The following is a 19497-nucleotide window of genomic DNA, read 5'->3' as shown; positions in this document are numbered from 1 at the left end:
TCATAGGAATATATTAAGATTGAATGAGATACTGCATATAAATGCTTAGCATAATGCCTAGAAAATAGTTTTTAATAAATTATCATACCCTTAAAACTCAGTTAGATAAAAGATCTTATAAAATTATACTAGCCACAACATACTCATGCAATTAATATGGCTGTAAACATATAAAACCAACTGGCCCATGGAAGTTTAGACCTACATTTTAATCAATTGCATTTGGTGGAAACAAAGTTTCACAGTGAAAAAGCTACTTATATAGCTGAGTTTCAACTCTACATATTTTGTGACGTTACCTGATAGTCTGTGGAATGAAACACTAATACTGTTTTATACTGAAGTGCTAACTTCTAAGATGATCATGTATTAGTATTAGCATAAGTGAGCTCTTACCTGTCTCAGTGTCCCACAGCTTAAGATACCTGTCATAGGCTGCGCTGAGGAATTGTGTTCCTGCGGTATTGAAGCAGATGTCCCTAACAGCTTTACTGTGACCTAAAGCAGAACCAGTAGAAATGGCAGTGAGATGAAGTATCATATCTTTCATTAAAACAGAAACACCATAAAGACAAACAGCATTAAACAGTGGTTCTCAAGTCAAGGTGCGAGTCAAATCACTAGAATCCCTTATGTGTGGGCTTTGGAATGTGGGTGTCTCCCCCCCCACCTTCAAGAAGCTCCTCAGGTGACTCTGATGCATAACATTTTCGGAAGAACCAAGAGAAAATGTTTAACTTTTTTTTTTTTTTTTTTAAGTTTGTTATGCCAATCTCTTAATATGCAGTACATACAACTGATGACTAACCAGCCAAGAATTTATGTAAACATAACAGACCAATTATTGCCAATGAAAGAAATGACTGCTGACATTTTGGAGATTCACTCTCAGATTGCTCATCAGGCTGGAAGTGAAAACAAAATGACCTAAACCCAAAGTTCAGGAAATTGTAGCCCTTGTTCAATAATTGCATATTTCTGTGATCACATTACCAAACTTCACAGAAACTGTTTCAGAATCTCAGAGACTACTGTCTTTTTAAAAATTATATTAGTGCCTATTTTGTTTTAATATGGCATTTTGACAATAAATTAATTTTAAGGTGTTGATTATGCTGTACTACTTTCCAGACTGACTCTTCTGAAAGTTACAGGCACAAATAAAATGTGGCTAAACAAAAGCAGAAAGTTTCCTATTTTTACACCCCCACCATGACCAAGACATGTACAGACATGTAAACTGTGCATGGCACAAATTTTCAATTTCATGCAACAGCCCTGAACCCCACCACCAATGAACTCCAGTCAGACAGTATTGCCATGGCAATTAGGCATTCTTTTCTATAGCAGGAGTCCCAGTCAGGGCTGCTATCATCTTCCTAAATATTTCAGTTTTTTACTGAGAAATGGTTTGTGATTACAGGGGAGACAGATGGGGACCAAATCCACCATGTCTGATGGAGTCATTTTGTTCCCTGGTCCTCAGCTAACAGCCTTTCCACAAATCTTCCTTAGGGCTGCTGTGGCATCCTGGGCAGTACTTATGTGTGCAGTGAGGCCCTAAAATCATCACAAAGCACTGCAGGACAGACTCCCACTTTAATCTAAAAATGGAGCTACTACAATTCACACACAGTCTCAATGTGGTACAGTTAAATTTGGAAAGAGTAGCCTTCACATGAAATTTGACAAACACAATAAACCTTTCTCTACCAAAAAGACTGGTTTGTCACAAAGCTGTCCTCCCTTTGGCCCTTTTCTTCTCTTCAAAGAGTTCTCTCAATCTCAAACTTTTTTATGCATTGGCTGCCAATTCCCAATCTCTCTTCAAAGCTAAGCATCAGGCTATCTAATTGCTTATTGGACATTTTCACCTCATATCTCAAAGGCAGCTCAAATTAAATGAGTCTAAAACCTCACCATCCTTTAATGTTCCCTCTCTTGGTGAATGACGACACCATTCATCCAGCTACCTGGGAGTCACCCTAGATTCCTGCTTCACTCTTATCATTCACATTCTGTTACTTAATCCTATTGATTTTAACTCTTAATAGTTCCTTTATTTTCTCTCTCTGCTGCTTTGGCTCAGACTCTCATCATCTCTAATCCAGACCAATGAAATAACCATTTGCTATGGATTGATTGAACTGTGTGCTCCAAAGTCCATAAATTAAAGCTTAGTCCCCACTGTAACTATTGAGGGTGGGAAATCCTATTATGATAATTGAAAGGTGGAGCCTTGAAGAGGTGATTAGATTGTTGGACTATGTCATAGTGAATGGATTAATAATGCTGGTCCAGGGTGTGATTCTGAGGGCTTTAAAAGGATAGGACTTGAGAGTCTCTCTCTCTCTGCTCCATCATTTCTGCATGTGAGGCCCTGGGTCACTGACAACACCACCAAGAACTTCACCAGATGTATTTCCTGTATTGTGGACTTCCCAGCCTTCAAAACTGTAAGCAATAAATTTTGTTTTCTTTATAAGTCACTCAGTTTCAGGTATTTATGTTAAAAGCAACAGAAACGGACTAATGCACCATGTAATTTGTTTCCCTTCCTCCGCACTTGTCCTCCCAAAGCAGCCTCCATATTGACACATGATCTTTGTAAACTTCAAATCATGTCACTTTCCTGCAAGAGCTGTTTAATGGGTCCCCAGTGTCCTTAGGGTAGAGTCTAAACTCTTTATCAGTGGCACAGAAGGTCTTCCATGCTCTGGTCCCCCTTCTACTACTTTTCTCCATTTCTGTCTCTCAACAGCCTCCATCCCCTAGCAATTCTGAAATAGATGTGGTTCTCCCAAAGCAGCATATTTCCTCGTACTGCTGTGGCTTTTGCTTCTGCTGCTCTTGCTTCCTAGTTCTCTTTCTTTGTCTCCCTGGGGTGACTTATTCCTCCTTCCAGACTCAGTTCAAGTCTAAGGAGACTTTCTTTCATATCAGTATATTACTGTCCATGATGTTATCTTACTTTAAAAAGTCTTCCCCAACAGATTTATAGCCAGAGAGAAAAGAAGTATTACCAATAAACGTTCGCAGACAGCGTCGGTCTCCATAAACCTCCCATAGCTGGAGAAAAAAACAGCACATGAAAATATTAAATTTAATAAGTCATATGCTGATTACATATGTGCATATCTGTGTATGTATAGGGAATTTCATTGCTAAATATTGCTTTGTGTTGCTGATTTGTATTGTACTATTTGGAACACACACATATATATGCGTATATGCTCTTTAAAACTAAAGAGTTTTAAAGATCGCTACTTTAAAATATCAAGAGAACTTAGAGCTGGCCAGTTAGCTCAGTTGGTTAGAGCTCAGTGTTAATCAAGGTCAAGGGTTCAGATCCCTGTACTGGCCAGCTGCAAAAAAAAAAATAAATAAAAAAAATCAAGAGAACTTATAACTATAGATTGAGTTAATAAAGGTGATTTTAATTTTCTTATTGTTCTTTCTACATTTTACATATTTTCTATGACAAAAAGTTTCTTTTGTACTACTATGAACTACTTTTAAAGGAATTAAATGTTATTAAAACTGCCATGTATACATTTTGAAAGGCTTTTTTTAAAAAAAAAAAAACTTTTCTGAAGTAACAAATATTATAGAAGCTGTTTGAAAATGATGACCTAGACTAAAACAACAGGCTCATAATTCTCTTATCTAAAATGGATTAATACGATAGCTTCAAAACAAACTTCATTCTTGCCTGCCTCAAATCCAATCCTCGACAATGTTGCTAGTGCTCTAAAACAGAAAACATTTCCTGGCCACCCAGTGCCAACAGGATGAAGTGTCAGTTTCCATAGCATACCAGGCAAGGACCTCCGAAGACCTGTTTCCTTGCCTATGACTGTAATCATTCTTTGTCTGTTAGATTTTATGCTCCAGCAACCACAAAATTGTTGCAGTTTTCCGCACACTCCATGATGATTCAGTCTATTCACTCTTCTAAAACATACTCTACTCTTTCCCACTCTTTTTTTTTTTTTTTTTGTCTTTTGTCTTTTTCCGTGTCCGGCAACGGATCACAACCCTCAGTGTTGCCCCTGCACTGGACCGGGGACCAGCAACGGGATCGCAACCCTCGGTGTTGCTCCCGCGCCTCGCTCAGCCAGTGAGCGGGAACCGGTCTGTATGTGGGATCCGAACCCTCGGGCGGGAGCGCCGCCACGCTTCCCAAGCGGCACACTATCCAGTGCGCCACCGGGCCGGCCCCTCTTTTCCACTCTTTACTTAGTTAACCTTCCTACTGAAGTATGCTGCTTCTTTGAAACCAGAATACTTTGTGCCTGCCTATAGTGATCACTTCTGTCATAATAAAATGATCACCCTAAGGGCAATGACAATGCCTTAATAATTTTTTATTCTCAGCCCCTTGCACATAATAGGTACCTAATAAATGTTTATAGAAGTGAGCTAATTTGAATTCTATGCTCCTTAGTGGGTCAAAGAGAAGATCATAATCTTAATATACTTTGTATAAAGAAAAAGAGAAAGGAAATAAAGGTTTTTACTCCAAACTGTTGGCCTGTCATTTTAAGCTATTAGAGACAAATGCTTAAATGGTTGTTCTCATCAAAAGAAGCTGCCTTTATATACTGTTAATATCCATGATTATTTACAAATGATAAAATTTTAATGATTCAACTCTCCAAGCCCCAAGAACACTACAGGGTTGGTGTTTATTGAACCATCATAATGATCTGGACATAGAGAAGACACAAAAAAGATAAGAATTTTCCTTTCAGATAAAGATTTTTTTCAAGGCTTTCCCCATATTCAGGATGACATGCATTGGCAACACAGTTTTTTTCTATTCTCTACAGCTGAGTAAAAGCTAGAGATGGAGCTTCCCAATACTAGAAAAATTTGGAGAAGGGGCTGGAAGCAATTCTGCTACTTGGAGTCTGCTAGTATTTAGAAGAAAAAGAATGAATTACACTGTTTACTATCTAAAGATGGGATTTCTAATACGTGTCCTCTCTACCTCACAAGGTTCTGAGGAACTAATGAACTCAGTTACAAATCCAAAACTTCTATAAAAATGCATCATCAATGAATGAATATTTATGTGCCTAAAGCCAAAGTGACTGGATTACAGCCTGATCAGCAGTCTAAGCTTAAAACAAAAAAAAGCCTAGTCTATTGGACCACAGAGCCATATTTGAATCTACATGTTTGGAAACAGTTCATAAATTGCTGTTTTCACAGGGTCTAAGAGAAAATAATTAGCTTTTAATTGTCCAACAAACCCAAACTTATTTATAGTTAACGAAATAGATTTAACCAAAACACTAGTGTTGCAGCACTCCTACTCTGTTACTGAAAACTCACCTTAATTTTACAGTCCATGGAACAAGACAGCAATAAATGGCCAGAGAGAGGAAACAATCTGACTGCACTGACACCCTATAAAAAGGTATTAAAGTTATCAAACAGAAGCATTCTAAATATCAGCTAAAATTAAGCATAAAGAAAAGACAGTATATTTTAAGCAACCTAATTTGCTATTTTTCTTCATTCCAAAAATTATGCTCCAGAATAACCTTCATTAGTATTCCAAGAGCAGATCTTATTGACAATGAGCTTTTGAAATTTTTTTTTTTAACCTTTATATTGACTTCCTCACCCAGGGGAATCCTGAGTCAATCAAATTGCTAATGCCCCCACTTCTCTTCCTTCTTTTACTTAGTCACTTTGCTCTTTGCAAAGAGCTGGAAATTATCAGTTGGAGTAGGCAGATGACAAAGAATATCAACAACAAAAGTTTTCATGTATCTTTTTTCTGCATTAGTTTAAATATTATCATAGTTTATAAATCAGGGAGCATCTAATCTCTGAAGTGCGATAACCCAAAAGCCAGGGAAAAATTACTGAGGCTAAGCTTGGGACTAGGGGTTACTGACAGCCCATTTATTATTCACTTGATGTCCAAGAGGAAGCAGATTGTGGCAGGAACTTGTGGTGGAAGGCCTGGGCTGCAATGAGGGGGCAGGATACCAAACCATGAATGCTTATGTCATGGCCAATCTAGATGGCCTTGAAAGCTGACTAGTCACTTGTGACTGATGTGTGTGGGTACCTCCAAAGCCTAATTCAGGTTTATCTTCAATTTGACTTCCCTGCTCTATCTTGACTTTCCTGTACCTTTACCATAAGTATTAAATGTTCCACAACAATGGCTGAAACTTTATGTTAGCTTTGCTGTTTAAAACATTACAGCAGACAAAAACAATAAGATTGATTACCTTTGTGTGTCCAGTCCACACATGAATTTGTTTTTTAGGAAGATAACACTTCTCAGGTGGCACAGTTGACCGTAGATTAACACCAACATCCTGAGGTATGTGAAGATAGGACCTGCCTTGATAGTCATACATTTCTTTAACTGAAACAAGAAGGCAAAGGAAAGCAATGAACAAATACAAGCCATAGTCATAAAAATCTATATTCTTAAAATCATAACAATTTATTCACAGGGATATCATTCCATATTAAGGTTTAGGTAATAACACTCTGATGACATTAAGATCAACAGTCAGCTAAAATTTAGCTGCCTGAAATCACTGTTATCATTTACAACTACAGGTAGCATTTTGGAATTCTTAAAACATGCAATGAGTATGAGATCTTCAAACAAAATCTATACTTCTTTTACTCATTATACATTTTAGTGATATATAGAAAAAGACTTCATTGCAGTATAATTACAGCAAGGGAAGAAAAGATAATACTTGGTCCTGGTGAGTCACTGTTAAAGAATCAGAAGCAAAGCAGGATAAGAAGGAAGTTAAAACAAAACAAAAATATTAACTATCCTTTTCCTTCGCTTTCCTCTTTTATGCCCTCTGGTTCCTCTTCATTCCTCTTTTCCCACTTTCACCACAAATTTTACAATAAAAGTCACCTGTGGGAATGAAATGCCACAGTATCTATAAGGCATTTAGCAGCATGCCTGGCATAGGGTAAGTACTCAGTAAATGTTGGCTGTTGTTATGGTTGCAGGCACCACAGTACTACATAGACTCCTTGGAGATCAATGGAATAGAATAGAGAACCCAGAAATCAACCCATACACCTACAACCATCTGATCTTTGACAAAGACAGCAAGTACACACATTGGGGAAGACTGTCTCTTCAACAAATGGTGCTGGGAAAACTGGATATTCATATGTAGGAGAATGAAACTAGACCCATACCTCTCACCATAAACCAAAATCAACTCAAAAATGGACTAAAGAATTAAATATACATCCTAAAACAATAAAACTCCTTAAAGAAAACATAGAGGAAACACTCCAGTAAGTAGGACTGGGTACAGACTTCATGAATAGGACCCCCAAAGCACAAGCAATTAAAGGTAAAATAAACAAATGGGATTATATCAAACTGAAAAGCTTCTGCACAGCAAAAGAAATAATCAGCAGAGTCAAAAGACAACCAACAGAGTGGGAGAAAATATTTGCTAAATATACACCAGACAAAGGCTTAATATCCAGAATATACAAGGAACTCAAACAACTTTAAAGCCAAAAAACAAATAACCCAATGAAAAAATGGGCAAAGAAGTTGAATAGGCATTTCTCAAAGGAAGATATATGAATGGCCAACAGACATATGAAAAAATGCTCAACCTCACTCAGCACATGGGAAATGCAAATCAAGACCACTCTGTGATACTATCTCACTCCAGTCAGGATGGCTAATATCCAAAAGACTGAGAATGATAAGTGCTGGAGAGGTTGTGGAGAAAAAGGAGCTTTCATACACTGTTGGTGGGACTGCCAAATGGTGCAGCCTTTATGGAAAATGGTATGGAGTTTCTTCAAACAATTACAGATAGAGCTACCATATGAGCCAGCTATTCCACTGCTGGGAATATACCCAGAGGAATGGAAATCATCATGCCAAAGGGATACCTGTACTCCAATGTTTATTGTGGCACTATTTACAATAGCAAAGAGTTGGAACCAGCCCAAATGTCCATCATCAGATGAGTAGATACGGAAAATGTGGTATATCTACACAATGGATTACTACTCTGCTATAAAAAAGAACAAAATACAACCATTCGCAACAACATGGATGGACTTAGAGAAAATTGTATTAAGTGAAACAAGTCAGGCACAGAAAGAGGAATACCACATGTTCTCACTTATTTGTGGGAGCTAAAAGTAAATAAATAAATAAACACATTAACAAACATGGCGGGGGAAGAAGACACAATAATCACAACAATTCCTTGAACTTTTAAAGACAAGTGAACAGATATGATGGGGGGGAGGGGAGAAAGGGAGGGGGGAAGAGGAACAGGTAAAGGGTCATGAAAATCTACTACAATGTATATTGAGAAGTTAAAATAAAAACAAACAAACAAAAAACTAAAGCTTGAGAAACCAAATATGACCTCATCAAACTTAAATATTTGATATAATATACCATTAGAATAACCAACACTATAAGTGCTGAATTATTCTTTATAGTTTCAGACAATCACTACATAATCTCCTAAATATAACTATTAATGAACAGATACATTCTAGAATATTTATAATTTATTTTGATGAATATGCTTTTCCTCTCAGAAGTCAAAATAAGTATGAGAGTCTTAATCTCTGATCTATTCGCATGAAAAACAAAGTTAATTCTTTTTTAAGGGTAATTTATTAACAGTTATGAATTGAGAAGATACCTGCATATTTGGCTTGAGTTAAAAACAAATAGTTAAAATGACTGGGGCACTGTTAATACACTAAAAAGTGTATACTTTATCTTAGGAAAGAATAGACTGTGGACAATTCAAGTTTCTTCTTTATCTACCATTTTTTAAATTAACACTTCAAAAAATTATCTGTGGCTCTCATTAATCATGCTATTTTTCTCTCCTTTATTAGCACACAGAAGAATCTGCTATAATTTCTTTGGGATGAAAATTGTCCAACATAATTATTTTTAAAATAATAATTTTATAGCAGCTGAGAGTAAGGGCAATTGATATTATATGAACAGACTAAATATGAGTATTTTTCATAAAAATGAAGAAACATAAAAAATATATTACCATGTAAGATTGTCTTCTCCTCCCCAGGTTTCTCTTCTTCTTGTTTGCCTTTTTTCTGCCTCTTTGCTGTAATTTCATCCAATTCTTTTTGTTCTTCCTAAGGAAATTAAGGAGTGAACATTGAAATAAATGTTCTAGAACACTATCATGCTCAAAGTTGGTTATAAATTCTTTATACTGAGGTTCACATGTTTGGTGAAGCAATAGTTGCAGGTATGTCTCCCAGAATAACAATCTCAACTCTCCCATAAGCAGAGACTGATGACCTCTTCCACAGATTACAAAATGGCATTAAATACATAATGGATAATAGATAATACTTTTAAACTGGTTTTATACAAACTCCTCCTTCTGGAACACTTAGAAATAAATTTGACACGCTATGCTATTTATGTACTTGAAAAGACAAGGCAATTAGAAAATCTACTACCAGAAAGAAAACTGAATTTTAGCACACAATGTTGTTCTTCAATAAACAGCATTTACATAGTCATAAGGACATAAGGAATGACTACAGATTTGTGACACAGCTTTTTTAGGAGGAGCTGAGGAGAGAAGATAGTGTAGTAGTAAATCTGTATCTATAATAAAAGAAGTCAACAGATGATGTCTAAAATAAATAAATATCAACATATGTAAATTATTAAGATATATCGATGTAAGTAACAGCTAGAATATAAGCTTCATGAGGATAAGATTTTCTTGATTTTGTCCATTACTGTATCCCTAGAATGTAGAATAGTGCCTGGCTCATAGAGACAGTGGTATTAGAAGATGGGGAAGGGAAGGGTAGAGCTCTGTAATTTTACTTTATAAATTTCATAGTACTATTTTTTTTAAGACAGTATAGATAAAATTTGTTAAAAGTTTTAAATAAATTAATAAATAAATAAAACCCACCATCAACTCTAGTATTGTAGAAAGGTTGATTCTATTGTTACTATCTGAATGTCTGATATCAGAAGAGCAGCTATGATGGCAGCTTAATGCATAATCAAGGTGATTTTTATTCAAAAGTTATTTAACAGAGTATTTTAATTAAGAAGTACAGAAAAAATAAATCAGAAAAAAGGGTAAATGAAAAGACTGCAAAGAAAAACAAAAAACTTTATTGTTTTCAATAAATCAACCAAGACAGAAAAATTGTGATGAGTCATGTGGTTCTCTAAGGAAATCTTTAGTTTATTAATATAGGTATCCTTCATACAGACATAGCATGCACCTGAACTGACAAAGAGAAACCTCAAAACTTACTTCTGAAGGTTTGGCTACATCTTTCTCATCCACATATTTTGCCCATGGACCCAAGAAACCATCAATATTAGATGCATCATTTTCTTTGAACTTTTTCCTCTTTTCTGTTTTCTTCTGACCAGTTTCAAACACAGTTAAGCCTGCATTAAACAAAAAAAAAAAAAAAAAAAAGAGAGATCACAAATTGTATATTTTCCAAAGAAATATCAGCATTATATATAATTTTATTTTGTATGGTTAAAAAAAGGTGATTGTTCAAGTGACCAAAGATTAAAAAACAAAAATAAACAAAGTCTATATGAATATGACACATACACCAGCTCATGCTACACAAAAAGGATTCAACCTTCTGGGAAAAAAGCTTTCTACCACTGCAATATTTTACAAGTTCTAATATTTTTAAAGAAAAGACTCAGGTATGTGATCCTACAATAGTACACAACCCCTTTAATGAATGAAAAACCTATTATCAGTAAATTTTTACCACTTTTTCAAAGAAACCCAGAAACTCAATATTGCTAAATAATGATAAAGTGACTCTTGAAGGCAAGAACAAACTGTAATCCATCATTTAAAAACTGAATTAATTACAGTAAGTACTTCATAACTTACTTTTATTTTACTTGTAATGCAACAATATAAATTAAACAAGCTTTCATAGGTATCTGGTATTTTTTCCAAGTGATCTCAATCTAAACTTCACTAATAATATAAATTTTAATAGTAAAATGAAAAGAGGAAGGAGGATGTTTCTGGTAGAGATTCGGATTTGATCAGTAGGAGATGACATATTGTGTATAGTCATTAAATTGGAAAAAGAAAGGTCTATGGAATCTAGTCACAAACAAATGTGGCTTGCAGAGGTCTAATTTAACGAAAAAAAGTCTATCTATATTAATTCAAATCAGTTTCCTTCAGGCTGTGTTATTACGAAAGCTTGTTAAAATTCTATTTCAGCAATAATCTAGCTCATACATAGAAGGTAGCTTAATTATATAGGTTCTATAGCTACTAAGTAGAAGTGTCTCTACATAACCAGCATTTTTTTTTAATGGCATTTTATAGATTAAGATTCCAATGGGCTGATGAGCTTTGTGACAAGTTGCCATTTATAGTATGATGCTTTGTCTTATTATAATAAGTACAAAATGAATATGAACAAACATGTATTTTAAAACATATGTTCAAATTCAGCCTTCCAAGCAACCCTTCAAGGACAATCTTTACAAACATGCAAAATAAAATTTTTCTGTTCTGTTAAAATGTAGTTTGACATTAATGTTGAGAAGTCAACTGCTAAAATTATCTATACATTAATTATAATTTATTGAATGATTTCTACAGGGTCGCCACGGTGCCAAGTACTCAAAACAACCCAAAGAGATATATATACCACTATCTTCCCTGTAAGGTTGTACAGCTAGTAAGTGGCAAAAGCAAGCTCTGAACTGTAATAGTTCTAAACTATATTGTTCTAAATGATATCACTCTATTGACTCAACTTTAAAAAAAAAATCAAGAGCTAAATAAAATACTATTATTTTCCCTACTTTCTAATTAAAATCAATCTGCAAGATATATTAAATGTTTCAAATAAATTACCTTGATTTTTTTCAGCTTCTTCTACAGAACCAATATATTTAGCAGACACTTGATGAGTATCTAATGAAGGGTCCAATGCATAACCTGAAAGGGAAAAAGTACAAATTACTGACTCCATTTTGTCATTTACAATTCATTTTATTACTATACAAATACACTCATTTCACATTTTCCTTCCTAGAGACGAAAATAATGTCTGTAACTTAGGATCAATCCTTCTTTCCTGAGCTATTTAGAACAATTAACACAAATCTCAGGATGCACCACGAATTACTTCAGCAGAATAAGAAGTTATCTTATAGGATGAATCTAGCATATTGATATTACATTACTAAGAGCCTCTCTTTCTGGCCAAGGTATCAAACATTAGTTTAAAATATTCTAAGAGCTTAAAAATATATGTACATTATTCATTTGGAAATTTAGAAAACATTTTCTTTTTCTTTTTGGTAATGTACATTACAGGACCAAGTTTATCAAATTATAAAAACTATTAAATAATAAAAAGAAGAAATAGGGTATGAAGAATTACATAAGATCTAACTATTATTTTGAAAATGCTATTCTTAGTAAGGACAGTCTTCCTTCCCAATCTTAAAGTAACATATTTCTACTTCATAAGTCATTCTTTATATTTCCTTGGTAAGAGAAGTAAGAATATCTACTAGCACATGAATACACTCCTTCAACTAGTTACAGAGTATGTAGCTACATATAAACGTGGTCTTCAGTGGTCTATGGGAACTTAAAGAAAGTCTACCTAAATTAACTCAAATCAATTTTTCCTCAAGTGGGGGTGCTAGCAAAATAATCTGATAACATCAGTTTTAATAATAATCCAGCAAAGTCACACAAGAGAACTAGATCATTGATTAGCATACAGCCTATAACCCATGTAAACACTGATGGAGTACTAGCCCATGTTTTTTAAAGGGCACATTCTAGTGGATGTATTTAACATTTTTGTTTTTCAGCTAAAGATTAAAGGAAACTTCTTTTGGGGAACAGAAAAAAGATTTGTCATGAAACATCTTTTCGAACAAGCTAAGGATGTGGGTGTTCAACTCACTCTTGTGATATGCTGGAATAGAACAAACCACTTGGCTATTCGCTCATTTGCATAAAGAAATATGTTCTTAGCCAGAGGAAAGAGCTTGATGGAAAGCAGCTTTGGAATAGAATCTCTGAAATCACAGGTTAAAATTCCATGAGTTATTTCATCTTTCATGTTTTTGATGTATAGAACAGTGCTCTGTACATGACTTTTTTAGAAAATGAGACTTTTATAAGGCTCATATAAAATTCAGACCCACATACCCTGAGTTTAAAATTCCCATCTCTACCATAAAAACTTATTTAGAATGTAAATTATACTTTGAAAGGAGGTTTACAGCTATATATTTGGCATTGAATGCTGTGTTTTTGGTGGGGTGGAGGAGGAGACAGACAGGGAAGGGGTATTCCTGGTCCTTCTTGTCTCTGTGTAAGCACCAATTCCCAACTCATCTGTCCATAGTCTTGTTTCTGGGGAAAGAAACTTAACGCTTTCCTCCTCCTCTTCCACATCTCGGTTGTAAAAATCTTTGCTCCCACTATCACCATCCCCACTATTGCTTTCTACCCCAGGTGACTGGGGAACAATATTATTTTCCTTTTACAAACAAGAGAAGCTAAATATTTAGCCATATGTCCTACTACAAATCAGCCAGCGACAGAAGATCTAACACTACAGAATTTCAGTCCAATTAGTTTTCTACTATCCTGCATCTCAAATAAGTAAATACATCTGCATTTTAGTTCTTAAATGTTCTCATCTATCTTTCTAAAGCTTATTTTCCATTTTGTCTTTTTAATGGAGTTAATGTCTACTTTCTTCCTTTTGGTAGTCTTATTTGAAATGGCTATAATAATATTAATTTTATTATTATATCCTTAAGATTATTATTACTAAGATTCTAATAGGTAAATGAAAAGAGAATACAAATAATCTGTAAAAGAATGGTCACAAATATATGAAAAAACCTTCCTCCTCACTAACAGTCCAGAAAAATCAAACTGAAATAAAGAGATATAATATTCTGGTTATCAAATAAACAAAACACAATTATATGGCTCTTAGGCAAAGAGAAATAGGACTTTTATACATGCTGATGGCAGAGTAAGCCAGGAGAATTCTTTTGGAAAGCAGTTTGATAATATATAGCAAAAGCTTTAAAACATTTATATTCATTGACCTACTTTTGGGAATTCATTTAAGAAAATAATAAAAAATATCTATAAAGTTTTATGTATAAAAATATTTACTACCACATTTTAAAAAGCATTTTACTGCAGTATAATATATCCATCAAATTTTTAATAGTGAAAACTGAAACCAACTTGAAATCTAAATGACACAAGGAATTCTTACATAAATTATATCATCTTTTTTTAGAAGACTATTTTAAAAAATCATTTGAAAATGTTAATAAAGAGCTTCTAACATTGAAGTTAAAACTCATGCTAATAATGACTATGGTGAGACTAAGGGTATTCATTTAAAATTCTATTTTCTAGGGGCCAGCCCATGGCTCACTTGGGAGAGTGCGGTGCTGATAACACCAAGGCCATGGGTTCAGATCCCTATATAGGGATGGCCGGTTAGCTCACTTGGGAGAGTGGTGCTGACAACACCAAGTCAAGGGTTAAGATCTCCTTACCGGTCATCTTTTAGAAAAAAATAAAAAATAAAAAATAAAAAAAATTCTATTTTCTACTTCCATAGACTGGTATAGAGAAAATTCTGGGTGAAAGTAGAACAAAGGGAATAAACCTCACTTAAAAGCCCCATAAGACCAGCCAGGGAGCAGGCCAGGAACCAAAAAAATTCATACAAACTACTGAGGAACTAAGAAGTCAGAAGAAATACTGTACATGGGAGCTAAAGAGAAAACTGTAGAGTAAGTAAATGTGATGATACAGGAAAAAAGACTGCCTTCACTGAAAGGACTCTACAGTTGGACTTTATGATAAACGAAATGTAAGTAGAATATAAATCTTCCAGAAAGAATTCAGTGAGATTATAACAATGCTACAACATTTAAAAATAGAAAGATAAGAAGGATCAATGTTTGTTCTTTATCTCAACAGTGATATCCCAGAGTTATAAATATGGGACTCTACAGTTGGGCTTTATGATAAATTAAATGTATTGTAGAATATAAATCTTCCAGAAAGAATTCACTGAGATTATAACAATGCTACAACATTTAAAAATGGGAAGATAAGTAGGATCAATGTTTGTTCTATATCCCAGCAGCGATATTGCAAAATTACAAATATGAGACTTAGGTAAAATTGACTTCATGTGCCATCTCCTTTAAGTCTCATAGATAACACTAGTACAAGTAAAAGGAAGGTATGATCCCTGGTACTTTGCAAATGAGGGAAGGTAACAGAAAGGTCTCACAGCCTTACATTCCATGTATACGTGTGGAAAAAACCAAACCAAAGACAAGTAGATAGGAAGCTGGCATTGGAATCACCATCTGAAGTGTGCTGAGAACTTTCTATGAGAAAATTATAACAGAAGCTATACTTGCTCAGTACTTGGGGTAAAGAAAAAAGAGACAGTTTTAAACCTGAGGTTGGTCCACTTGTTTATTAAGTTCAAACAAATTTCTCTCAGTTGTATGATCTATCATAAAGGAGACAGACCATAATTTCCTTAGTTTTGCAACTGGTCACTCCTTTTATTCGAGGCTGCCTAATATAGTATAGACCCACACTCAATTTTTATGTCTTTAATTCACAAAATAGCTCAACCTGTGTCCTAGCCCACCACTTCCTAGTGGGAGGGGCAACAATCACTGGCAATTTTTTTTTTTTTTAAATAAGACCATTTCCAAACCCAGGTCTAAATCCAACAGAATGGTTTTAAATGCTTATTCTTGCTATAAAGTAATTTAAGAAGAAAAGGAAGTATCAGTATTAGTTTAACTGGGCTTCCCCCCCACCCCATTCTGTTTTGTTTTAAAGGAGATTTAAGCTATCTAACTTATGGCTCAAGGCCCTGCTAAAGCCTAAAAAAACAAGCAAAGTCTTTAAAAGTCTGTTTATTAAAGGCTAGAATATAGTACATTCATGATGCAATAGTTGATTTTTATGTGCTGCACACTATTTTAGGTTTCATGTGACCCCTTATACAAGCAATGGGTACAATGCATTTGATACCATTTTATTGGATTGGAAGTGTCACTCTTTTGGATGATTATAGTGGTATACAATCTCAGCTGTGCTTTCGACACACTTTAAGTTAATTATAACCTTGTCATGGTGAAATATGACCTAATATATGACAATCCTTTTTACAACCAGTTTCCATGCGCATGAACTTTTTAAAATCCCACTATTGATAGGATATAACTAAACACAATGAATCTGTGACTACTGTATTTTATTTCCTGACACCCCTCAATGATCAAGAGAAAACATTTCAGAGGTAAGATCTGAGAAACAGAGTAAAGTTAACTGGCATATAATAAGATAAAAAATGTAATCTCTTAACATTACCTTTTCACTTACCACCCCTAACAGCAATCTGCATATAGTGGACCTTCAATAACAAGTGTTCATTACCAAGTACAACAACAAAGAACATTCTGTTTTTAAGATCATGTAATCCATTTCTAGTACTCAGAAATCACAGTGAATTTAAAATGACAGCTAAAACTATTAGATCACCTTCCCATTTGTATAAATATTTTTAGATGTGTGTAGGAACGAATACTACTGTTTTTGAAGGAATCTAGATTAATAAATTTAAAAAGACAGAAGATAAAATAATCATAACACATACAAATCGCACTTTTAATAAGGCCAAACTTGAAACTGTTTAAGTCTTATCACCTTACCGTATGTGGCAAAAGTTCTTCTTTGCTGTTCAAACATGAAATCATTGATATGAGCTGGTTCTGCATATCCAGAAAGCATATTTCTAGGGGCAGCCATTTGCTGTGTCCTAAAGGGATTTTCTGGTCCAAACTGCAGTGTTATAAGGAGAAAAAAATCAAACAAACAAAAAACAAAGAGAAATGTAAGTTCTGAGTATATGAAAGCTAGAATTACTGGAATTACTATACTATACTTTTAACTCTAAGTCACCAAGGGCTGATTAACCTATTTGGGAACATATTATTCTCACAAGGTTTGGTGCAATCGGGCAATGGCTGATTAATACTGTTTGTCAGCCCCTGGGACAGGAGAGGAACCCAGCTCCTCCAAGTCTATATGTGGCTATTTATTTCAAGAGCTCAGTAGCCACATGTGGCTACTACATACCCATTACCTCAAGAAGTTCTATTTGACAGTGTTGCTCTAGTTAATTAAGAGTTACTGTAATTCTGTCTAAATGAAGATTTGGGGGATTTTTGGTGACTTTTATAGCAATAATGGCACTGTGATATAATTTAAAAAAACCAAAATCATGCTTCTCCTCCACTAGATTATTAGTTCCTTGAAGGCAGAGATTCAGAATCTTTGATACTTATAGAAAGCACTAATGAAGGAAAGATTAATAAGAATCCCAGTGGGAACAGAGGATAGGAAAACAGACAAAAAAAATGAAGTGCTTGGAAAAGTCCCTAGGAAAAGATATTACAAATGTAAGTAAAATTTCTCCACTCTGAAAAGTCATCTTATGAAAGTGTTACACAAAATAGTACCATTATTATCTGTTTATAAGGCTTTAAGTTTCCAGAATGCTTTTCCAAATGTTATTAAATCTGATCTGTACAAAAATCCTGGATAGTTAGAGAGGTATTCTCCTTCTCATGTTACAAATGAAGAAAAAAGCTGAAGATGATGTATTTTACCTGCCTTAGGGCCAAAAGTTTTATTAATTGGTAGAACTGAAGGTAGAACAAACAAGCATTCTACTACATTACAACATTCCTTAAAGGCACAATTATACCCTTTAACTTTTAAAAAATTGGGTAAAAGAGTGCCAGAATATATTATGTCAAGTGCTCTTAATTTATGTGATTATGAAAGGTACTAGAAAAATCCAACTCTTTTCTTTTTTGTTTTTTAAATAAAGAAAATGTTTAGAACACAAAGTTCATAATTTGTTATGCCACAGACAATTCATTTGGCAACCAGGGAAAATTATAATTAAATTCCATCACTGCTTTCTCAAATTGTTAGCAAGTATTAAAGCGTTCCTAACATAAACTCATTTGTGTGTTTACTATGAGGCTCCCTAACATGAGGAAAAAGAACAGAACATTAAAGGATTGATAACCCTGCAAAGAGAATGATAGGCCTATTGCCTCATCATCACCAGAAAAAGTTTTAACTGACCTTTTTCTTGAAAGTTTTGAAAGATGAAATTACACAGCAATGTATTAGTTATGCATAGGATTGAAAAACTGAAGAAAAGCAGACTTCATAGAAAATAAACTGACATCAGAATGTCATACACCACACTACTTCCAAATTTCCTCATTTTCTGAATTCAGTGGCTTTATTTTATTAAAGTACTTTTTATTTAAAAATCATGAAGCATATATATAAAATACACCTATCTTCAATGCGCCTGCTAAAATGGTGCCTAGAGATATGAGACAGCCTATAGTTTAAAGGCTAGAAGGATTTAAGAAATAATGGAACAAAATTAAAATGTGCTGCAGTCAGAACCTGAGAATAAGACTTTTGCTTGCTGCAAAAATCAATACAATACAGAAAACAGCTGGAACACTGTCTAAATACGAGCACTGACATCTCTGGCTGTGCTACACATCTCAATAGCCATCTTAAGTGATTGCAGAAACCGAGGCAGGCAAGTACATGAAATAGCTCGATGACTCTGATAGATCACAAAAAGAATGACTATATGCGGCAAAATGAAAAATTTTAAAAAGTACCTCATTTTCCACCAAGATGCAATAACATATAACCCTTCACCTCCATCATTAAAATGCTTTTTAAAGATTCTGCTACTGAAGTCTTTTTTTGTTTTATAATTACCATTTCCTGGCATCTCTATTCCGTCAATCAAGCATTCTTTTCCATTTCAAAAAACAAAATATCTAGAAATTTAATTATACTACAAACTTTCCTAAATAGCCAATATTCAAAGAATTTCTTAAATGGACAACACTCACCGTTTGCTTTCTTTTTCCTTCTTCATTTTTTGAAATGTTTTTACAACCATTTATCATCAGGACAAAAAAAATTCAATACTTTGAGAACAGGCATCAAACACTGTGACTGCTTTTCAGCAGTGTGTTACTATAGCATTTCGGAGGTGTTTGTAACTAAATGTTTCATAATATATTATGTATTCATGCTAATAAACCAAACATTTTTGCTTTATGGTTAATTTATAATATTTCCTTATCAAGGCTGAGAGGAAGATGTCAACTAAGTTCATATCTAAGAATCAGATATTTTCAGATTCCCTTTTTCAGATACTATCAGATATTTGTACGTAGGTAGATAAGCAGGTAGTGGATTTTTTAAAGTATTCTCACAAAAGCATATTATTTAAACTTTTGGAGAATAGAAGGATATATTTCCTAAAAGTTTAAATAGT

At 34.2% G+C, this 19497-nt stretch overlaps 1 protein-coding gene across 1 annotated transcript in view; it reads right to left on the bottom strand.

The window, feature by feature from the left end:
- CDC40 (cell division cycle 40) overlaps positions 1-19497 on the bottom strand; it is a 36081-nt gene that overhangs the window by 8430 nt on the left and 8154 nt on the right. The window contains exons 3-10 of the mRNA XM_008571527.1: positions 16817-16946; positions 11925-12008; positions 10323-10462; positions 9069-9165; positions 6255-6394; positions 5341-5415; positions 3024-3069; positions 397-498 (exon numbers count right to left, since the gene is read on the bottom strand). Coding sequence (XP_008569749.1) covers positions 397-498; positions 3024-3069; positions 5341-5415; positions 6255-6394; positions 9069-9165; positions 10323-10462; positions 11925-12008; positions 16817-16946 — 814 coding nt within the window. The remainder of the gene's footprint in view (positions 1-396; positions 499-3023; positions 3070-5340; positions 5416-6254; positions 6395-9068; positions 9166-10322; positions 10463-11924; positions 12009-16816; positions 16947-19497) is intronic.

The sequence above is a fragment of the Galeopterus variegatus genome, unplaced genomic scaffold, assembly GCF_000696425.1.
Source record: "Galeopterus variegatus unplaced genomic scaffold, G_variegatus-3.0.2 Scaffold699, whole genome shotgun sequence".
Taxonomy (NCBI): Eukaryota; Metazoa; Chordata; class Mammalia; order Dermoptera; family Cynocephalidae; genus Galeopterus; species Galeopterus variegatus.
Note: the sequence above shows the minus strand (reverse complement) of the source record. Positions and strands in the feature narration are given on the sequence as shown.